Source organism: Narcine bancroftii, chromosome 3 (genome assembly GCF_036971445.1).
Source record: "Narcine bancroftii isolate sNarBan1 chromosome 3, sNarBan1.hap1, whole genome shotgun sequence".
Lineage (NCBI taxonomy): Eukaryota > Metazoa > Chordata > Chondrichthyes > Torpediniformes > Narcinidae > Narcine > Narcine bancroftii.
This window is the reverse complement of record NC_091471.1, coordinates 308,998,180-309,018,366: the sequence shown is the minus strand read 5'-3', so window position 1 is coordinate 309,018,366 and position 20,187 is coordinate 308,998,180. Positions and strand designations below refer to the sequence as shown.

Genomic DNA, 20,187 nt, shown 5'->3' with positions numbered 1-20,187 from the left:
GTTCACTTATGTCTTTCAAGGTTTCTTGATCTTTGACCATGTATGCATATGCATGTCTGTGCACCTTCTCCATCTGTGTGTAAATGTATCCTCCACAGTCCAGATACTGGGTATTGAACATCTCACTTTGTTACTGATGCATGAACTCCTCTCAACTTCCCTTCCTTTCCTTCCACCTAGTCATTTCATATTGGTTTTGGAGCAGAGCAAGTGGCCTACAATCATCAATCAAGAAGAAAGAAACCCCCAACTTTCTCATTGACCCTAAGAGAAGGGATTTCTTTTTAATTCATCTTGAGACCTGCTTACAAGAAATACACCTACGTGAAGAATGCTTTCCTCAACAGTATAAAATATGCCTATTGCATGAAATTTACCAACACGTTCTGCTGATGTTCATTATAACACCTATGTTGAGAAACTACAACCAAAGGTATGTCTAGCAATTGTATATTGGCTCATAGCATCACACTGCTGTGTTATACCACAATATGAGGGTGTTTTCCTCTTGTAAGCTTCTACTCAAGGTGAAAACAATTGCTGGGAACAGGATATTTTTGCTCTGTGGTTAGTAATATTAAGGGATTACTTACGGATATGTGAGTCTAAGATATCTTTCACCTCTGATTTGACTTGACTCAGTTAGATATTGAAATAGGCATCACTTAATACCATATTTTTTCATGCAATACTCTGATAAAAGTGAACTAATTTTTGATCCGTGCCTAATCTATGCTGTAGGCGGTACCCAGGAAAGTTGATGGCACCAAATAGATGGAGGTTAATTCTAAATTGAATCAGAATTCTGGGAGTGATTGATGGTGGCTTTAAATATCTCTCTCCTTATCATATCCAGTTAACACCTGTTGTTGGTTGTACTCCTCCCCAAGCCAGTACTGCCTCTACTCTGAGATTTCCTGGTTTTTGCTTATTCCTTGAAGAATAATGTTGGCAATATAGTTTTATCTCCTGTGGGCACTGCAAGCCTAGCTGAGTTCCTTCAGTATTTTGGTGTGTTTTTACTCAAGACTTTGATGGCACTTTTCCTAAGCTTATGATGTGAGCTTTAGTTGTGAATATTCTGTCATTTTATAATCTTGCCAGAATCCTATCTTGTTGTTTATTTAGTTTCTCCTTTTTTTGACCATGGCCAGGGTGTTGTCATTGGAGGCGCTCACACACCCTGAACCAAATGGTCATATTTATAGTCAATAATGGGTCAGGGGGAAAACATGTGACTGAATGTGTGCTGACCGGCTGCATCACGGTCTGATATGGGGACACAAATACCCCAAGTGCAAAAGGTAATGGAGAAAGCACAAGTCATCAAGGCAAAGCCCAAGGCATACCCTCCCCACCATCGAGAACATCCATGGAGAAAGCTGCCATCGGAAAGCAGCAGCAATCGTCAAGGATCCACACCACCCAGCATACGCTCTGTTCTCGCTGCCACAATCAGGAATGAGGTATAGATGCCACAAGGCTTGAGCCACCAGGTTCTGGAACAGCTGCTATCCCTCCACCATCAGACTCCTCAACAACAAATCAGGGACTCATTTAAGGATTCTTACCTGTGCACTTTATTGATTTTTTTCTCTCTGTATTGCACAGTCAGTCTGTTTACATTTCTTTATTTGTTTACATATTTGAATTTTTTTTGCACATACCAAAAAGTGGTAATTCTACCTGATCTGCAAGAAAAAGAATCTCAGGGTTGTATCTGATGTCATGTATGTACTCTGATAATAAATCTGGAATATGTAAAAGCACCCTGCTGTGACATCACCTTTCCCAATCCCATTGCCCTGACTGATTCTACAATCCCATTCTAAATTCTTAGACTTTATTTCCGCTTGGAGTCTCTTAAATGGTATTAATGTCCAATTCTGGACTGGATGAACTCAAACCCATTCCAAGCAGGATCCTTATGGAAATATTTAATAGATCTTTTATGCATGAAGTCGAACCCTACAGGAACAAGGAGCAATGTAAAGGTATCCTATCAATGAACAAGTGGAGATCTCCAAGTTTATTTTTCCTATTGGGAGGCAAAGGATTTGATGATTTATTATTTATGATCTATTCATTAAAGTTATTTTGTTGTTCATATGTGAGGTGCAATTCAATATTTAATATCTTTCTCTCATGTGCATAAACAATTGATGAGCTGTCTTTGTAAACTGCTTGTGGTGAACGTGTGCCCGCTGTCGATACCATTCAGGGAGTTCCAGGATTTAGACCCACTGATGATGAAGGAGTAATGATATATTTCCAAGTGTGGATACAACTTGCACCAATACCCCTTGTCCCAGACATGCATGTCTGGGAGTCAAGTTGCTTCAATAGTTGTCAATGGAACATGCTCATACATCACTGCTGTGGTGGTGGGTGTTGGGTTGGGGGGACGGTCGTGGGGTGGTGAGTGCTTGGGCTAGTAAACTGAGTCCACTCAAATGGGTTGCTTTCTAATGTATGGAGTCAACTTCAAGAATGTTTGTTGGAACTGTAATCTGCAGGCAAGAGGAAGTTTTCAACCAGAGCAGTGCTGTTGAATGTCAAGGTGAAATGAAATGCCTTGTGCTCTTGTAGTTCAAACATGTGGTACACCTCTTATTACCTCATATACTGTGAGTAAGGATTTCTTTGTCAAGTAGACCCACTCCTTTTGCATTTCAAGTGATATTTTATTGGGTACTGCCGCCTGGAGAAGGAGAGACCAAAAACCCTGGTGTCATGGGGAACCCAAGGCAAGGGCCAAGTCACAGAGTTAGAGCACCTACTAGAGACAATTCTTCTGACTGCTTCTAAATAGCTCCTGAGTTATTGAAGGAGATGAAGACTGAGGGGCACGGAATTCCTCAGGTGTCAAGGTATTCCTATTAAGGTTTGAAGCAAGGTGATGAGTCCCATTTAAACATAGGGAGGATGCAGGGATGTAGATACATATGGCTAAAGCAGCACACAATGAAACAAATGAGTGAGTAAGGCTTAGGTTTCACCTTCTTGTTTAGTTAGGTGAGTTAGGCAATGCTACAATTGGTCTCTGTGGGCCAAACGAGAGTTAAAACAAAATCAGATGACAGCCCATGATATCAAAGTAGACTGCCCTTCTTGTTGAACAGGATGTGAGCATTGGCTGTGCATTGGGTTGGACTTGGCAGGGTGGCACCCCTTCTGCTCATTTCACTCTACCCAAACAGTGTCAACCACTGTATAGCTGATTCAGGAACAAAAGTGACATGGAGTAACAAACAGATAACCTTACAACTATCCCTCCAGAGTTAACCAGACAGTATAGCTTATAGGATTGAGTTCCATATGCATGGGAAATATTCACCGAAGATGCAGGGAACTGGTGCAGTTTTAGAATCTGGCATTGTAAACTTGAGCTGTGGTCAGAAAGAGCCCTCACTGTTTTAATACATTGGAAGCTTGGCCAGAGGCAATTGGAAGAGTTTCCATTTGATCCTCTGGGTGCTGGGTGCATCCTCAAACCATTCTTATGTTTGAGGATATTCATACCAAATTAGAAAGCGATGCAAGGTTTCTCCAGCCTGACAGGTAGTGTCCAAAGGTAAGTCCAGGGAGGTGAGATGTAGATTGACTTAAAAATTCTCCTCAAATACCTGAGGAATAAACAACTAAAATGCAAAGAGCACATCAAACAATGTCAGCGAGCTTCTCTAGTAACTTTCCTTGCCTTCAATAGGCCTCATCTCCACAATCACATTCATGAGAAATTCTCATCCAATGCAGTTGCAGTATTTTACAGATTTAACCAATGTTACATCACAGAACATTTCTCCTCAGCTGTCTGCTTCATCTCAGTGAATGTTTCCTGGGCTTTAACCTTGAGGGTGTCAAAGTCCATGTTGTGAATCGTTCCCAGGAATGAATTGCTAGCTTCTTCTTCCTCTTCATCCTCCTGAACCATCTTGGCCAGTTCCTCAGGCAGGTCCACATCGCCTCCTGCCATCTGCAGCTGACCCTCATCTTTGTCGTTCTAAGTAGAGCATGAATAAAGGAATTAAACATATGTTAACCCATCACATCATCTCCAGCATCCTCCTCCACCTCTCTGGTCCTCCAAAAGTGAATAGATGGAGAATCATAACTATCTGTACACTTGTATTCCTGATACATGGTGTATGGGGCTTTGCACTAGAATTCAAGACCTAATCTTACCTGTTGGTCCATGGGATTTGTTCCGTATTGTCCACCCCTCTTCTCTGAAACTGGAGGTATCGTATGGACTGCATAGCAACTAACCTCTCTCTGTTGCATAGCAACCTATATTGATGGTAATGTCACTGCAGAGTGAGTCAGAGCCAAATCATACCCCAGCATTGCATTTTCCAGGACCCTGCTGAGATTTCTTGGCCCTATCCAAAGTGATTTTGAAGACCAATCATAGAATCCTTTGCTCTCTTTTTCACTCCACACAACTGAGGTAGCAGCACATTCCCTGGCTTACATGGGCTCTTGTACCACTGAACATTGAAACACAGATGAATTCTGCTTCATGTCAGCACATTTCCCTGTACTGGACCTGTTCAGTCAAAATAATAAACCACACCACATAGCTAAATTACACCCCCCACCCCACCCCCCATGCATTAATTTCAGGTGATAGTTGACTTTGCCTGAATTGATATGTTTCTCTATCGTGCACCTTGCATCAGTTAAGTTTAGTGCAGGTAAAATCTGTACGTTACCTGTGACATTCGATATATTGCTTGCTGCCTGTCATCTACCTGTGGTTGTACATTTCTTGGGCTGTACCTGCCACAGTTAGCCTTTTAGTAAAAACGTAGAAATGCTGGAGGAACTCAGTCAGTCTCACAGGATCCATAGGAGGTAAAGATCAGACGTTTCAGGCCTGAGCCCTTCTTCAAGGTGTGTTTCGCTCCATTCTTTTTACTACAATCACAGCATCTTCAGACTTACATGTTTCACTGCCATTAGCCTCTCCCAATGAACAAAGAACACAGAACATAGAAACCTACACTACAATCTTCAGTGTTGTGCTTTAGAAACTGCCCAGAATTTGCCTTCTGCATCCCCTCCCCCTAATTTTCTCAGTTCCATGTACCTCTCGACTGGTAATGAAGGATCTTATTGTATCTGCTTCCACCAACATGGCTGGCAGCCGCTGTTCCCTCTAAACTGTGCGCTGTGCATGCATGTTTTGCAACCAGCACCCAAAGGAAATTAATGTGTGCATAAAAGATTAGTTACCTAAAATAATGTCGTAATCAATAATTACTTATTGAAAATAATCTCTTCGCTAATATGTATGTGATTCTGTTGTTATTCTGTGCTGTTTTATGCCAAATATTTTGTAAACCTAAATAAAATGTGCTATGTGTTAAAATTTTCACATTAAGTATCTGGATAGTTTTTCAACTTGCTTTGTTATCAGATGAGTTTTGATTTAACCATTTCCAGCAACTTTCATAATAATAATAATAATCTGTAAATTGATGGGTGTTATTAATTTATTTCAACATTGCATCACATAAAAATAAGAAATACTCTTCGATGTTTTATTTAATGGAACAACAAATTGAACAAAGTATTTCAAAGGATAGAATAAAATCTTAACTAAATCTGTCACTTTGTAGAATGAAATCATTCTTGTATTCTATTAAAACTTGTCTTGAGAGATAGGCTGTGCCAAAATGATCTTGAAACAATTTCAAGTTTACCTTTGCACAAGCATTCAGTGCACACAGACTTTTGTCACAGGCCACCATCTTGCACAACATAAGATTTTTTGCGCACACTGATGACTAAAATTTAGAGGGAACCTGGCTGGCAGTGCATTTCATGTACCCATCATTCTCTGCAAGAGAAGCGTATCTCTTGCATTCCCCCCTCTACATACTCCCAAGCACCTGAAAACGATGCCCTTCATGTTTGCAATTTCATCCCTGGGTAAAAGCTGAATGCCTCTCATCATCTTGTACACCGCTATCAGATCACCCCTCATCCTCCAAGGAGAAATGACGAAATTCACTCAACCTCTCCTCATAAGGCATGTTCTCCAATCCAGGCAAAATGATTGCAAGTACATGCATTGTAGTATATTCTGTTTCAGCTACATTTCCTGAATATCTGTGTCACTGGGTCTTTTGCATCCCATCTTATTCATGACACTGACTTCATTTCTTGCACCCACCTGTTTCTTACCGTGATAATGAAATCCATTCCTTGACCTTGCTGGTAGTGTTCATTGCCTGCACTCTCCCTATGACCTAGGCCCATCATTGGTACCTTACCTGTGGTAGATGGTACTTTTCCCTCATGTGCAATCGAACTGTTGCCCTTTCTGCCTTTCTTTGGGTGAATGCGTTGTCTCGTTCTATTCTGGAGCAGAAAGAAAATGAGATTTTAAGCCACAGAGTCTAAAGTTTAGTTAGATGCTATAGGTTCTGTTTTAGCTTTAGCTCTGTTCAATCTGCAGCCAATGTCCCTGAGATGATTCAGATATTGGTGAATCTGCTAATTGTCCTGTCACAAATAAAGGGTTAAGCTTCTGTCACTGGAGGCTGCATTCAATTCAACATGTTCTCATTATCAGCTCCCAAGCTGATACTGATCCAGAAGGGTTTGCATCTCTGGGATACAGGCCTGCTCATAAGGCAATAGAATGGCCCATCCATCCATACAAGGAGCAAGTGGATCACTATAGTTAAATGCAATATATCCTGGAGAAGATTGTGGGGATTGGATTGGACTTGTGAGATTGAATGGCCTCCCACGTCTTATCAGCTGGGATTCAGTTCACGTTTGAGGAAAAAAAAAGCATTTGGCTTAATTCATGAGAGATGGGGATTATCGTGACAGTGGATCAGCAAGTACCAATATCTGTCCGGGGATGTATATTTACTGGGTTGCTCGTGTCACAGTCGGTTTTTTGTCAACACTGTGCTGGTGACTATTTCTGTAACTGATGCACCACTAATAATCACAAAAGACTAAAGTTGAGAAACTGACAGGCTTTTATTAACTATAGACTGGAACAGCTGTCAACCTCCTTGACTGATCGAGGCGAGTGAAATGGGGAGCACGCAAAGGCCTATAGGTCGGATCGGCCTCGAGAGGCGTGTCCAGCTGGCAGCAGCCAATCATTACACAACAGTGGTTTACCATATTCTGTCAGCCACATTTCTTGAGCTGCTATGTCACTGGCTCCATGGCATCCATCCAACTTGTGACACTGGGCTCATTCCTTGCACCCACCAATAACCTGGTTCACTTCATGTATGACTCATGAAGATGACATAATTTGCTTTGCCCCACAAGAATGTACAGTGAAAGTCCAAAATTCCAATGCCAGAAATTTGGACCACTCGATAATCTGGACTTTGCTAAAACTCTCAAACTTTTTAAATTTAGCTGGTTTTTGTGTGCTTGTATGCATACATAAGCGCCACAAATGCACAATGTCAACAAGCAATCACATGGAAGTCACAGAATATTTATTTGTTTTTGTTTGTTCTTTGTATTTTAAGTGTAAAAATGTTCTGTTATCAAAATTTACCCGTTCGTCTCTTATTTATTCTCCTTAAATTGGAATTGCCTGAGAATCTGGAAAATCCAAATATCCGGACCGATCTAATCCCTGAGCAGTCTGGATTTTAGGATTTTTACTGTACCATAGTTTTGATGCCGCTATGAAAATCCAAATCTAGCTTTCCTCTGCAACATCAAAATTCCCAGCCTGCATATTCAATTGGGGTAGAGCATTCAAGAGTTAATTTATCGATTCTGCACCTCTGTTATGTAGCCACTAGAAATACCGGAAAGCTGGCCTGCCTGGAACTTCGTCATTGGCTGTGGAAATTGGCTCTGGAGCATTCATTTAATGCCCATAAATTGAGACAACAAAGTCTATTCATTGCCTTATTAATTGCTACCGTAAAAGTCCTATAATACAGACTGTTCGGGGATTGGGTTGGTCCGGATTTTTGCATTTTCCAGATTCTCAGGCAGTACCTTTAAAATTCAAATTTAAGAAGAATAAAGAAGTGAAGAACAGGTAAATTTTGATAATTTATTAATGAAACATTTTTCATATAAAATTTAAAGCACATAAAAACTAAATAAATATTTATTCATTAATTTCCATGACTTCTGTGCATCTGTGGCGCTTAGGTGTGCACAGAAAAATCCGCTAAATTTAAGAAGTTTGCGAGTTTTTGAGAAGTCCGGATTCTTGGATGGTCTGGATTTCTGGCATCTGGATTTTTGGACTTTTACTATAATAGAATAAATAATGGGAGCTTATTTTGCTGACAACTGCACTGCAGCTAGTTATGGACTAGTATTGACCAGGCCCTCTCCTGAGGTAAGTTCACGTGCACTGCCGGTGCACATACACACCCTACAGGATAGGGAACCATGCGTGCTCTGTGCTCATGCCTTGGAACAGTTGCAGGGCCACACATTCTACAGTTGCCCACAGATGGCACATTCAGCCTTTCACAGGATTACGGTGCATTTGTGCTTTTGTCATCCTGTCAATCAATGTCTCCCCCAGAAAAGGAAATAAATTTCTATTTTACATGATGCCGTTCAAAGCAACTCTCAGCCAAGTGGATAGTTTGAAAAGTGAAGTTACCATTGAGATAACCAAGTAATGTGCTTTAATGTGAGGGAGGGATAAATATCATCCAACATGCCACCGCCTTTCTTTGAAAATGTGCAAGGGAAGACCAAACATTGATTTAAGGTATCCTCAGAAAAGAGTTTGTGAAACAGTTGTCTCCAACTTCCTGGCAGCATCCAAGAGGCTGACAGGTGCCCCAGACCCATGCTCCTAGAATAATGGATTCTCAACCTTTGCTTTCCACTCCCATTCCACAAATAATCCCTTACTAACAACAGAGCACCTATGGCACTCTATATGTGCTGGTATTGTCACCTTCAATAAACTTGTAAAGATTCTGGTTGGTAGGAACTCTGAGTTTAGTGCTTTCATTTATATTCATAAGCAAATATGTTATCCCTTGTCTTAAAGAATTATAAAGTGAAGTCCAGAAAGAGGCTGTAAAACTGCATTGTCACATTCTTTCAAGGACTCTCATCAGAACACAAGCTCCTTTCTATCTCCCACACTAACAGCATAATGCACAGAGCATAGTATCTCCACAATGTCCAATACAAGACAATCATTTTGTTTGATAGTTCTATGCAATAGTAGAAAGCAGTAGAGTTTGGAGTTATTCTTTTGACACCAGTCATATGAACCTGAACATGCCATAGGGCAGGAATATCAATGATCTCTTGTGCTCAGATTACACAACAGAAGTTGGCCTCATCAGCTATAATGATGAGTTCCACTACAGAGAAGAGATGGAAAATCTCATGATACGGAGCAAGAATAACAATGTGGACAAGATGGAGGAGATGATTGTGGGCTGCAGGAGGACCAAGAATGACAACTCTCCACTACACATCAACAAATTTGTAGAAGAGAGTGTGGAGAGCACCAAGTTCCTTGGAGTTCACTTAACTAGTAATCTACTGTGGACACCCAACATCTCCTCACTTGTCAAGAAGGCGCAACAGCATCTGCACTTCCTGAGAAGATGGAAGTGGGTAAGGCTACCGGCCACCGTTACGTCAACCTTCAACAGAAGATCTATTGAAAGTGTCTTGTCCAGCTGCATCACAGGGTGATATGATTGCTTCAGAGAAATGGACAAGAGGTCAATCTGCAGGGCCATAAAAGAGGCCAAGAGGATCATTGGATTCCCTGTCACCCCCCCTCCCCATTGATGTGATCTACTGGTATCATTGTCTGAAGAGGGAGTGCAAAATCACTGAGGACCCCTTCCACCCTATACACAGCATCTTTTAGCTACTCCCCTTGGGAAAAAGATACAGGAGTATCAGAGCCAGCACCACCAGGCTGAGGAACATTTTCCTCCCACAGGGAGTGAGAATGCTGAAGAACCAAAGGAACTGCTGACAACTAACCATATGAGACTCTCATATTTACCAAACTATTTATTTATTTGAATATATGAATTCTTGTCCTTCATATGGACTGTTTGTCTTTATGTGTGCTATGTCTAGTTGTGTGTCTGCATGTTTTGCACCGAGGACCAGAGAACGGGTTGTACTTGTGCAATCAGATGATAGTAAATGTGAATTGACCAAACAGAGGACTGGGTAAAACTGTGGAACGAGCGGAATGGGGTGTGGCAGGATGCACCATGAGATCAGCCAATCTGGCTGTCTAAGAGCTCATTACAGGTTAGTATCGGTGTGCCTCACTTCTATCTAATCATCGATTTTCAATCCAGTTTGGACACTGCCTGTTATTTACATCACAGTACAGAATGTGGAGAATATTTGAATGTTGATGTGTGACCATATAGAGTCCTAGAGTCATGCAACACAGAAACATGTCCTTTTGCCCATCATACCTATGCAATCCATCAAGCACCCATCAATGTTAATCCCAGAGATAGTATTTAATTGTTCTACAGAGTAGCTCACTATCCTTTAATACAGCCAAAATAACTAATATTGACTCCAGAGGAAAATGCAATGGTTTGGAGAAACTTAGTGAGACACGTTCAAAGCATTGCTGGTTGATGAAATTGATCACAGAACCTCTGAATTGGGCAGTTGGGAAAGTGAAAATAGCTCAGGTGTCAATACTTTCCTGGGGGGAAGGGATCAGTAAACCTCAGAATCAGAATTTATTGTCATGAGCAAGTCATAAAATTCAGTGTTTTGAGGCAGCATCACTGTGGAGACATTCATATGATGATGTGAACTCCAAGGAACCAGGTGCTGTCCACTCTCTCTGGCACAGAGTTGTTGATGTGTAGTGGAGGGTGGTCATTATTGGTCCTCCTGATAACCTGCGCAGACAGCATCAAATGAAAAGGCAGAAACAGTGAGTTGTGCAGAGGGAGATGCGATAACAGGAGCATTAAATACAGTGGAGGATGGGCCAGACAATAGACAAGATAAAAGTGACACTATTTTGGAGGGAAAATGGGGCAAAATGGAAGCTCATACAGACTGAGTGGATAGGAAACCCAGAGAGAGCACGTGAGTCTTCAAAGCACTCACCAAAAGAATGGGAAAGAGAATCTTATTGAAATTCACAGGCACTGAAAATTACCTTTGGGGAACATAAGGAGGTTAGTCTGTCGATGGAGCCCCACTCTGAGACCTTTGTAGGTTTAATAATTCGGTAACCCCACAAAAAGCATAATATGTTCCATTCAGAGAGGTATTGCAAGAATTGGAGGATTATTTCAATCCTTAACAACTCCAAATATTAGAAAGCTGCCAGCTTGGTGTCTGGAAGCAAGGTGGAGGAAGAATCTTTGACTATTTTGCATTCAAGGGATTATCAAGATATTGAAGCTTCAATGAAATTATTGAACCAGGTCTGGATGGTAGATTTTTGTGTTGCTTTAAATCATGAATGGATCCCATCAAACAGGCAGTATCTAATATTGGATCAGGCCTCCAAAACTGAAAATGGCAGTGAAATGTGCCAAAGAAACTCACACATCACCTGGGGAATCATAACAGCGGCTTGTAGCCAGGAGGCGGTAACAGAAGCTACATTTCTGAAAAACAGTCAGTGGTACAGTTCAAGAGCAAATGGTTCAAGTTCTTCCTGCAGACGCAATGTCAGACACTTACCATGGTTCTGGGCCTTAATGAGGAAGCGTATTATACAGTAGGTACATCAAAAGGGGACATGCAGCAACCCAGATCTAGAATAACTAACCAGCATCATGACCCCTTCATGAAGAGGAAATGTGTCCAAGAGGAAAACACAGAGAAGGAACTAAAGGAGTAAAAATTGTGGAAACTCTCAGCAGGTCAGGCAGCATCTGTGAAGAAAGAAATGCTTCAGATCAAAGACCCTTGACTAGAACTGGAATGGTGAAAAAACTAATGTTTTATCTTTCAGATTTGGAAAGAACCATGGGGAAACACGTGATTGGGTGGAGATAAGAGAGTTATGGAAAACATTCGTCCATTCATCAATTAATTGGATGTCACCCAAAACATTGATGTTACCTGGATAACTTTGATTTCCCTCCTAATACAGAATAATAATAATATTAATCATTCTTTCTTCTCTCTAACCCTCCCCTTCCCTGCAATTTTAAGATTTGCTTGTTTTCTCACTTATCCAATTCTGATGAAAAGTCATTGAACTGTAAGAATGAATTCAAGTGGAATTAATGTGCCTTACTAGAATTAAAATGTTTAAAGGAAATGTTCATTTCCAAAATGAACCCGCTTACTGAAGTCAGTTTAATATTTATTGTAGGTAAAATGAACATCTGCCAGCAGACTGAATAATTTTTACTTTCCAAACCATTTTTGAAAACCATCCAAGCAATAGCTTCATAATGTGACCATGGGGAGGGACAAAGGGCAGGAAATAGTCCAGATGCTTTATAGCACTGGCATCACAGGTGCAATTCTGACCTTTGGCACTGTTGGTGTGGAGTTTGCAGCCACACGTTGGTCAGTTACATTGCAGCGTAGGAGAAGAATCAATGATGGCGGGGGGGGTGAAAGAAAATCAGTTGCAGGAAACTAAGTGGGGAACGGGATTGATGGGGGTCCCCTGAGAACCGGCAGTGGTTCAATGAGCTGAATGGCCTCTTACTATGGCCGTGTTTCTACTGAGCGATGAAAATTCGGGGCAATGCGAGGTGATGCGAGGTGATGCGCGGTGATGCGAGGTAACACCTCAAATTTTTCCTCAGTAGAAACACATCGGGTAGTGGCCGATGCGCGGTGATACGAGGTGCTCCGTCGTCCACCTTTTGAGGTGGTCGATGCGCGGTGATGCGAGGGACAATTTTTCAGTAGAAACACAGCGAGTAACGAATTCGCGGTGTACCGGAAGTATCGATTTTTCGCCCGCGCTTTTCAATTGATCACCGCATGCACGCACCGGTTCAGTGCATTATCTTATTGCGTATATATACTGCACAAGCTACCTACTAGCTAGCTATACTGCGTTCATATTGCCTCCACTGTTCCTTTGTGTATTGTTAAATTGGAGTAATTTCCCTGGACAAATATCAAGCTTGTCTGTCATTATAATAACTTTTTCGTTTCTTCGTTGGAATATGTCGGACAGTATCAACTGGACATTTGATTTTCAGCGATTCTTGATCACAAAATGGCAGGAAATGATGGTGAAGGGCATTTTGGATGGGAAAACAAAATGACCTGATATGTGACCTTAAAATATGCGACTTCCTGGTCATCTCGCATCGCCCCGCATCACCTTGCATCGCCCCTCATCACCCCGCATCACCGCGTATTTATCGCTCAGTAGAAACAGTTCGGGTAGTCGTAAAATACGCGGTGATGCGGGGGACAAAAATTCGCGATGATGCAAGGTGATGCGGGGTGACACGAGGTGTCCCAGTAGAAACACGCACAGTGTTGTGATAAATATGAAAATGAAATACTCCAGTCAAACCCTGAGCGACAGACTCAAATCCAAGACAACTTGAGTTATGATAATCAAGGCAACAATCAACCATCCTTGCCGACTGCAAAAGTGTGACTGAAATGACAAGTCGAAGATTAACTAAAAAATACTGAACATCAGTCATTTGTGGGGAAGATCAGCAAAATCAGCCTTGAAAGTACCAAAAAAAAACCTGAAACCTTTCACTGGCACTGCAGACGTGTTGCATGTATACCACATCACTCTGAAATCAATCCATTTCATTGTAGACTTTGACCAGTGTCGTGTTTTGTAAAAAGCGAGATGAAAGACAAACTGGATAAGTGAGAGAAGAGTGGGGTCCAAATTAAAATTACTTAAGGTGAGTGGGTAAGTTAGATGAGGCAGTGATTATTCAGGCGACAAAGAAGAAAGTCTTTCAAAAAGTCTCCAGCAAAGCAACTCTATCAGATCCACACTTTCCTTGTAACCAGCTCTCTCTCTCTCTCTCTCTCTCTCTCTCTCTCTCAACATAACAAGCCACTCCCCCTAATTCTGACACCCCTACACTGTGAGTAATTTTTCTGTAGCAGCATATCCTTGGGATGTAGGAGGAAAGAAAGCAGGGCGCGCATACTCCACAGCTGAGGTCAGTGTTGCCACAGTGTTAAGACGTTCTAAGCCTCTGAGAAAGTTATAGAAGAAAATCTGTGGATGCTAGAGAAACTCAGCAGGTCCTGCAGCATCCAGATGAAGTAAAAGGCAGTCGGCATTTCAGGCCTGGGTCCTTCGTCAGGAATCAGAGGAAGCCTCTGAGAAAAGCCTGTCAATATACCGAGCTTGTATCTGGAATACATTTTCAAAGAAAGAAAGCAGTGTGATGTATTTCTATCTAAAAATGCATGAGTCGCGTGTACATGTGTATAATCGTATCATTAAATGTGTAACATCAGCACATGTGATTGTTGTTGCTATTGGTACCTCCTGCTAATAGTTTTAGACAGTGAGAGCAGCTCTGTTAGAGATGTTCACCCCAATCTCCAAATACATGACCACAATGTGAGCTATCAAGCCTGTGGTCACAAAGAACTACTGCAAACTTGTAAGCAGCGAGACTTCACATCCAAGAATGGTGGATAACCATGTGATCCATTTCTGAGATGGTGAAGGTTAAGGGATTAAGCTTTAAGCAGGACTTTCAGAGAATTACCCTTCTCTTTGAATTAGGTCATAGGCCTACCTAAAAGCCAGACTGTAGCTCAATTAAAGAACTCATCTGAAATGCAGCATCGCCAGACACTCTTTCTTTCCCGATGTGGCAACCTTGACTTTGTACTTAAGATCTGGAAAACTAGAACCATTTGCTCATTGAGAAGGTTGCCATTGTACTTGGTTAAATTGGAGATCGGACTCCCAAGACTGGTTGTATTTAAGACACTGGAGATATGTACATTATTTGCCTTTATATATGTTCCGTGTGGCTTTATGAGGTACCTATAAACCTTGCAGCCAAAGTATTGAACAGCCCTACGTCACAGCATTGCCCGCTGATACTGAATTAAAATAAGTTCATCTGAGTTGAGAGCTTGGTGTTATCTGTTGTTGCTCCCTCTCTTCAAGCAGAGATTGGTCACTGGTTTTGTGTCACAGGTAAATCCTGCTAAAGCTCTTTCACCCTAAGCCGCTGCTGTCAAAGTTTAGCTTCAAATCCTGGATTGCACTAGTTACCTGGCTTCGTAAAATAGCAGGTTACTTAGCCTTGTTTGTTGGCATAATCATTACCGTATTTCTTCAAATACAGGATGCTCACTTTCAACAAAATAATTGATGTCACAGGTGACATCGTTGGACTGAATCAAACCTTATACAGAGGAGTAATATTGTAACATAATATGTTACATAATGTTAAATGATGTCATTATATTTTGTATTGTACATGGCAGGATGAATGGGTAACTTTGTGCTTCCTGGCGGCCTGCCTTTACATCTTGGTAGTCCAGGGAGAGAGACAGCAATAAGCAATACTCCAAATTAGTGATATTTTTCCAACTTGTGCACCCAGTTTCACTCATTTACCCAACCATTTAACGACAGCTCCAATTAAATAGCCATAAATCAGGGATGGCCAACCTATGGTGCATGGGGTGAAATGTCACATTGGATAATTAGAAGTGGCACATTGCACCCCTGTAGCAAAATCAAAAATTACTCCCATTAAGGTAAGTAATCTTGTTTTTATATTAAATCAATATATCATATTAACATATTTTTACAAGAATTCAATTGGGGTACAAGAATTGAACGGCGCATCTGAAATCGTGTGTGAAAAAATGGACACATGGAATGTAAAAGATTGGCCGCCCCTGCTGTAAATCTTTATTCTCTTTTTCCTCCTTCGCTTTCCCTCCCTTGTCGGCCAAAGTGACTGAAGCTTGAAAAGGGTAACTGGCCCACAAGTTGGCTGCTCCCCGCACTGTCCACTGCTCACTATTTGAGTACCTTGCTAATTGCAACCAAGCCCTGGTCAAATTTTCCTTTACAGACGTTTCAATCTGTTTCTTTTTTTCCGTCCCTAATTTCTGGTTTGCGAGATAGTCCCTCTGCTCACTCCGCTTCGTTGCCCTCAGCAACTTTGAATATTTGTGATCTCATTTTTGCACCTTGGGTGAAGGGATCTTTATCTGAAGCAATAAGTGTCTCCTAAGAAGCTGCTTGGCCCACTGATCACTGCCAGTACTTTCTTTTAATGCTTTGGATTTCCATTATCTACAGCAGCCATTCTCTTCCTTATTTTGGCTGCAGCCCCTTCTGCTCAAAGGCTATGGACCCCCTTCCTTGTGAAGCAGTCAAGTTTAATTGATTTCTTCTGTTCTTCTATCCTACTGACTATCAAAAACATGAAAAAAAATTGATTTCAGTCTGTGACCCCCTTAAATGTGCTGTGGCCCTAAGTGGGCTGTATAGCTCCCCTGTTGAGGATGGCTGATCTACTGTGTTTTTGCTTCAACCTTTGATCTTATATTTACATATTTGCAGCTACTGTTAAAGTTATTTAGGGCTTGAAAGGGAAGCTGAATTTCTCCCCTCCTGAGCTACTGAGACCAGATTGAAATATCCCGGTGGCCACCCTGAGAGGTAACGGTGGAAATGCTAAAAATTACACTAGGAACACCCTGATTTTGTGGCTTGCTATTGGTGTCGGGGCTGCGTAATTGCTCAGCGAAAGGAGGTCTAAGGCGTTCCTTCTGTCCAATATCTACAGGTCACCCTTGGGCAAGGGGTAATACCTGTTTAGCCTCCCAATCAGGGTCACGTGAAGCTATGGATTGCAGATGGTGGATGGTTTTTTACAAGCAGATTCTACAAATTAGAATTTATGGTTGTAAAAGTAAAAACGTTCGGCAGATGAATCTGCCAATCAATGGCCACGGTTGCCCGTCCAGTGTGGACACTGAAACTGAAGAAGGCAACGGGAAACCACTTCAGTAATTTTTCCCTTGTATAATCATGAACTCAACATTGACTATGGTCTCAGCTCAAAGATGGAGCCTTCACTGAAGGAAAACTGGGGAGGCAACAACTACAATTCAAAGGGTCAGAGATGGATGGAGAGACATGATCGCCCACGCAGAATGGCAAGGCACCTGAATGAATCACGATGCGGCTGGTATTGAAGGGGCATTTGGGGGACGCATTTGATATCAGAGGAAAAAGAATGACAACTCAACACCAAGATGTTGCCAAACACGATAAAAAAAGGGAATTAATCTTTAAAATACTGCAAGATGCTTTCAGTTTATTTGCCCGTAGTGCCACAGGTCAGGCACAGGATGTGTTATTTCCACATTCTTCACTGGGAGAGCATGGCGGAAGCCACTCATTAACTGAAGGCTCTCTCCAAGTGGGATGGAACAGGGGGTGGAGTTACACCACCCATCTTTGAGCAACTGAAAGAGCCCTATTAAACTGTGGTGCCTACAGTTTTCACTGAAATGTTTCACCGAGTGAGGAAGCAGAATGTTGTAGAGTGCAGCAGCACTGAAACAAGCCTGTTGGCCCAACTTATGCATGTGACTAAGTTCATTCCATTTGGCCCATATCCCTCCAAACCTTTCCTGTCCGTGCACCTCTTCTTTTAAATGGTACAATTATCCCTACTTCACCACTTCCTCTGGCATCCATCGCTCTCTGTGTGTCAATATGCCTTTAGGGCCCATACTCAGAACATAGATGAAAGAAAAACAGAGGGATATGGGGTAGGGAGGGTTTAATACTTTTTTAGGAAGGAATATATGGGTCAGCACAACATTGAGGGCTGAAGGGCCTATACTGTGCTCTGTTGTTCTATAAATCTTTCCCCTCTCATCGCAAATCACTGAGATCTGGTTTATAGACTTCCCTAACCTCGGAAAAAGTACTGTGACTATTTACCTTATCTATGCCCCTCTAAAAGGTCCCTCCTATTCTGCAGGGAGAAAAGTCCCAGCCTGTTCAGTCTCTGTCTGCTGGTTGGGACTGCTACTGGAAAATATGAAGCTGGTTCAAGAAAGTCATGGCTAGATTGGACCCTTTACTAGGCTGCTGGGTGATTATGTCAGCTCAGCATGGCACTGTACCCCGTGCTGCAATCTAAGGTGAAGCTCAGCTGTCATGGGCTGACATAAATAACTCCCATTATATTTTCAGGAGTTCTTCTGCACAGCTGATTCTAAAACAACTGTGGCACATGGACCTGGTGGCCATCTGGGGCTTGCAGGCCTTGGGGAGGTGTTTACAGCAAAGTCCCTGAAGGCCTGGAAGAATTTCTCAGTTTTATCAGAGACTCCAGGTCCTATCTGGGGAAATTATTGAAAATCTTAGAGAAAATTTCTGACTTAAAAAGACGATTCAGTCCACAGTGTCTGTGACAAGTCTAATCCTGCAAGTCACAGGTCTTTAAGTGCACATCAAAGTTCTGCATAAATGTGATGAGTGTTTCTGCCCACATTCTCCTTTCAGGAAGTGTTCCAAGACTTCTTCATCACCCTTCAAATCATTCTCCAAAATTATTTTAAATCTCTCTCCTTTGCTTTTTTGAAAACTAGAACTTGTATAAAAACTAGGACTTTCATATTTATTCTCTGCAGGCTCTTCATAATTTTAGTCACCAATTAAGTCCCCCTTCCAAAGACAGCAAAACCAGCTTATCCTTATCATTGCTCATACCCACGTGGGTATGATTTAACAAGACGAGCAATATCATTCTGTATAAAGCTTCCGGGTACATACACACACACACACACACACACACACACACACACACACACACACACACACACACACTCACACACACACACACACACACACACACACACACACACACACACACACACACACACACACACACACACATGCACAAGCATGGACATGCACACGCACACACCTCTGCACCTGAGAGAGCCCAGTGTGGGCAGTTGAAACAAAGAACCATTGCTGCTCGAGCTAAGCACTTTCCAACTTGGGCCTACAACAATCCCTGGGAAAGGATGTGCCCCTTGGGGTGGCAGGGTTAACATAGTGGTTAGCGCAATGCTGTTACAATGGCAACGACTGGTACCGGGCTTCAAATCCTGCGCTGTCTGTAAGGAGTTTGTACATTCTCCCATGTATCTGCATGGGTATTCCCAGGGGGCTCCGGTTTCCTTCCACTGTTCAAAATGTACCGGGGGGTGTAGGTCAATTGGGAGTAATTGGGCAGCATGGGCTTGTGGGCTGAAATGGCCTGTACAACTAAATTTAAAATCACGTGCAAAGGTAAATGCTTGACAGACACCCATCTTAAACAGCATTGACCCACAATGGCTCTTAATCCTCAGGAAATATTGCTGTGGGCTTTAAGTTTGGATTGTAATATTTACATCTAAATAGTTTCTGATCTGGACATGTTACTTTTTTTTCTCTAGAGTTCATTCTAGAAATCAGTATTTGCAAATTCTAGCATGACTCCAAGCAAACAGCAAACATTCCAGTCAACAGAATACTATGGGAAGTTTCTGGTTTGTACATAAATACTGATAATGTGTGCTCTGCAACCCACAAAGAAGGGACTTTTATGAATTAGTAAAAATATTTAAGATTTGATTAATACATTTAATCGACATTGTTTAATTACACAAATTGACTTTAGAAAATATTCATCCAAGCCTGTGTTTGCACAATTTTACAATTCCACTTTCAATCCCTTTCTGCTGTGGTAGCACTCACTTCTCCTCCAAAAGCTGCCGTTGGTATTCCTCGAACTCTTCCCTGGTCATTCCAGTGCTTTGTGGAGTCGGCTTGCCATCTCCCTCTGCTGCCTTCTCCTCCTCTCCCCCTCCTCCTCCTCCTCCTCCTCCTCCTCCACCGCCAAGATCTTTTATTTTTCCACTGATCATGTTTTTGAGGAAGAATGTCATTTTGGCAGAACCTGCTCTAACTGCAGGCAAGGAAAGCAGGCTGATGTTGCCTGGAACCCGCGTGCACCTGAAGGACAGATAAGCCTTGGGTGTAATTGGCACACAGCGAGCTAAACGGCTTAACTCATTATAAGATGCCACAGGGAACTATTGGGAACCTTCACTGATCACATTTGTTGGTCCAATCCCTCTGTTTAAAAGAGGTCCAGCATTTATGATTGAGAAATTAATCACACAAGTGGTGAGATTTTGCTTCTATGTTTGTATGTGTTGCCCGATTAACATTTT

General features: G+C 41.9%; 1 protein-coding gene across 1 annotated transcript; it reads right to left on the bottom strand.

Moving 5' to 3' along the window:
- Positions 1-3,544: 3,544 nt before the first annotated feature.
- Positions 3,545-19,899, bottom strand: LOC138756551 (complexin-4-like). The gene is made up of 3 exons (XM_069922995.1): positions 19,709-19,899; positions 6,282-6,369; positions 3,545-4,003 (listed from the first exon to the last, which is right to left on the bottom strand). Exons 1-3 carry the CDS (start codon positions 19,897-19,899, stop codon positions 3,785-3,787), a joined length of 498 nt encoding a protein of 165 aa, XP_069779096.1. The 3' UTR covers positions 3,545-3,784.
- Positions 19,900-20,187: the final 288 nt, after the last annotated feature.

Coding starts and splice junctions, on each gene's coding strand:
- LOC138756551 (XM_069922995.1), bottom strand. CDS start 19,899: ATGACATTCTTCCTCAAAAACATGATCAGTGGAAAAATAAAAGATCTT. Junction 6,370..19,708: donor CGGCAGCTTTTGGAGGAGAA/GTGAGTGCTACC, acceptor TTTCTGCTCCAG/AATAGAACGAGACAACGCAT. Junction 4,004..6,281: donor AAAAGTACCATCTACCACAG/GTAAGGTACCAA, acceptor TGCTCTACTTAG/AACGACAAAGATGAGGGTCA.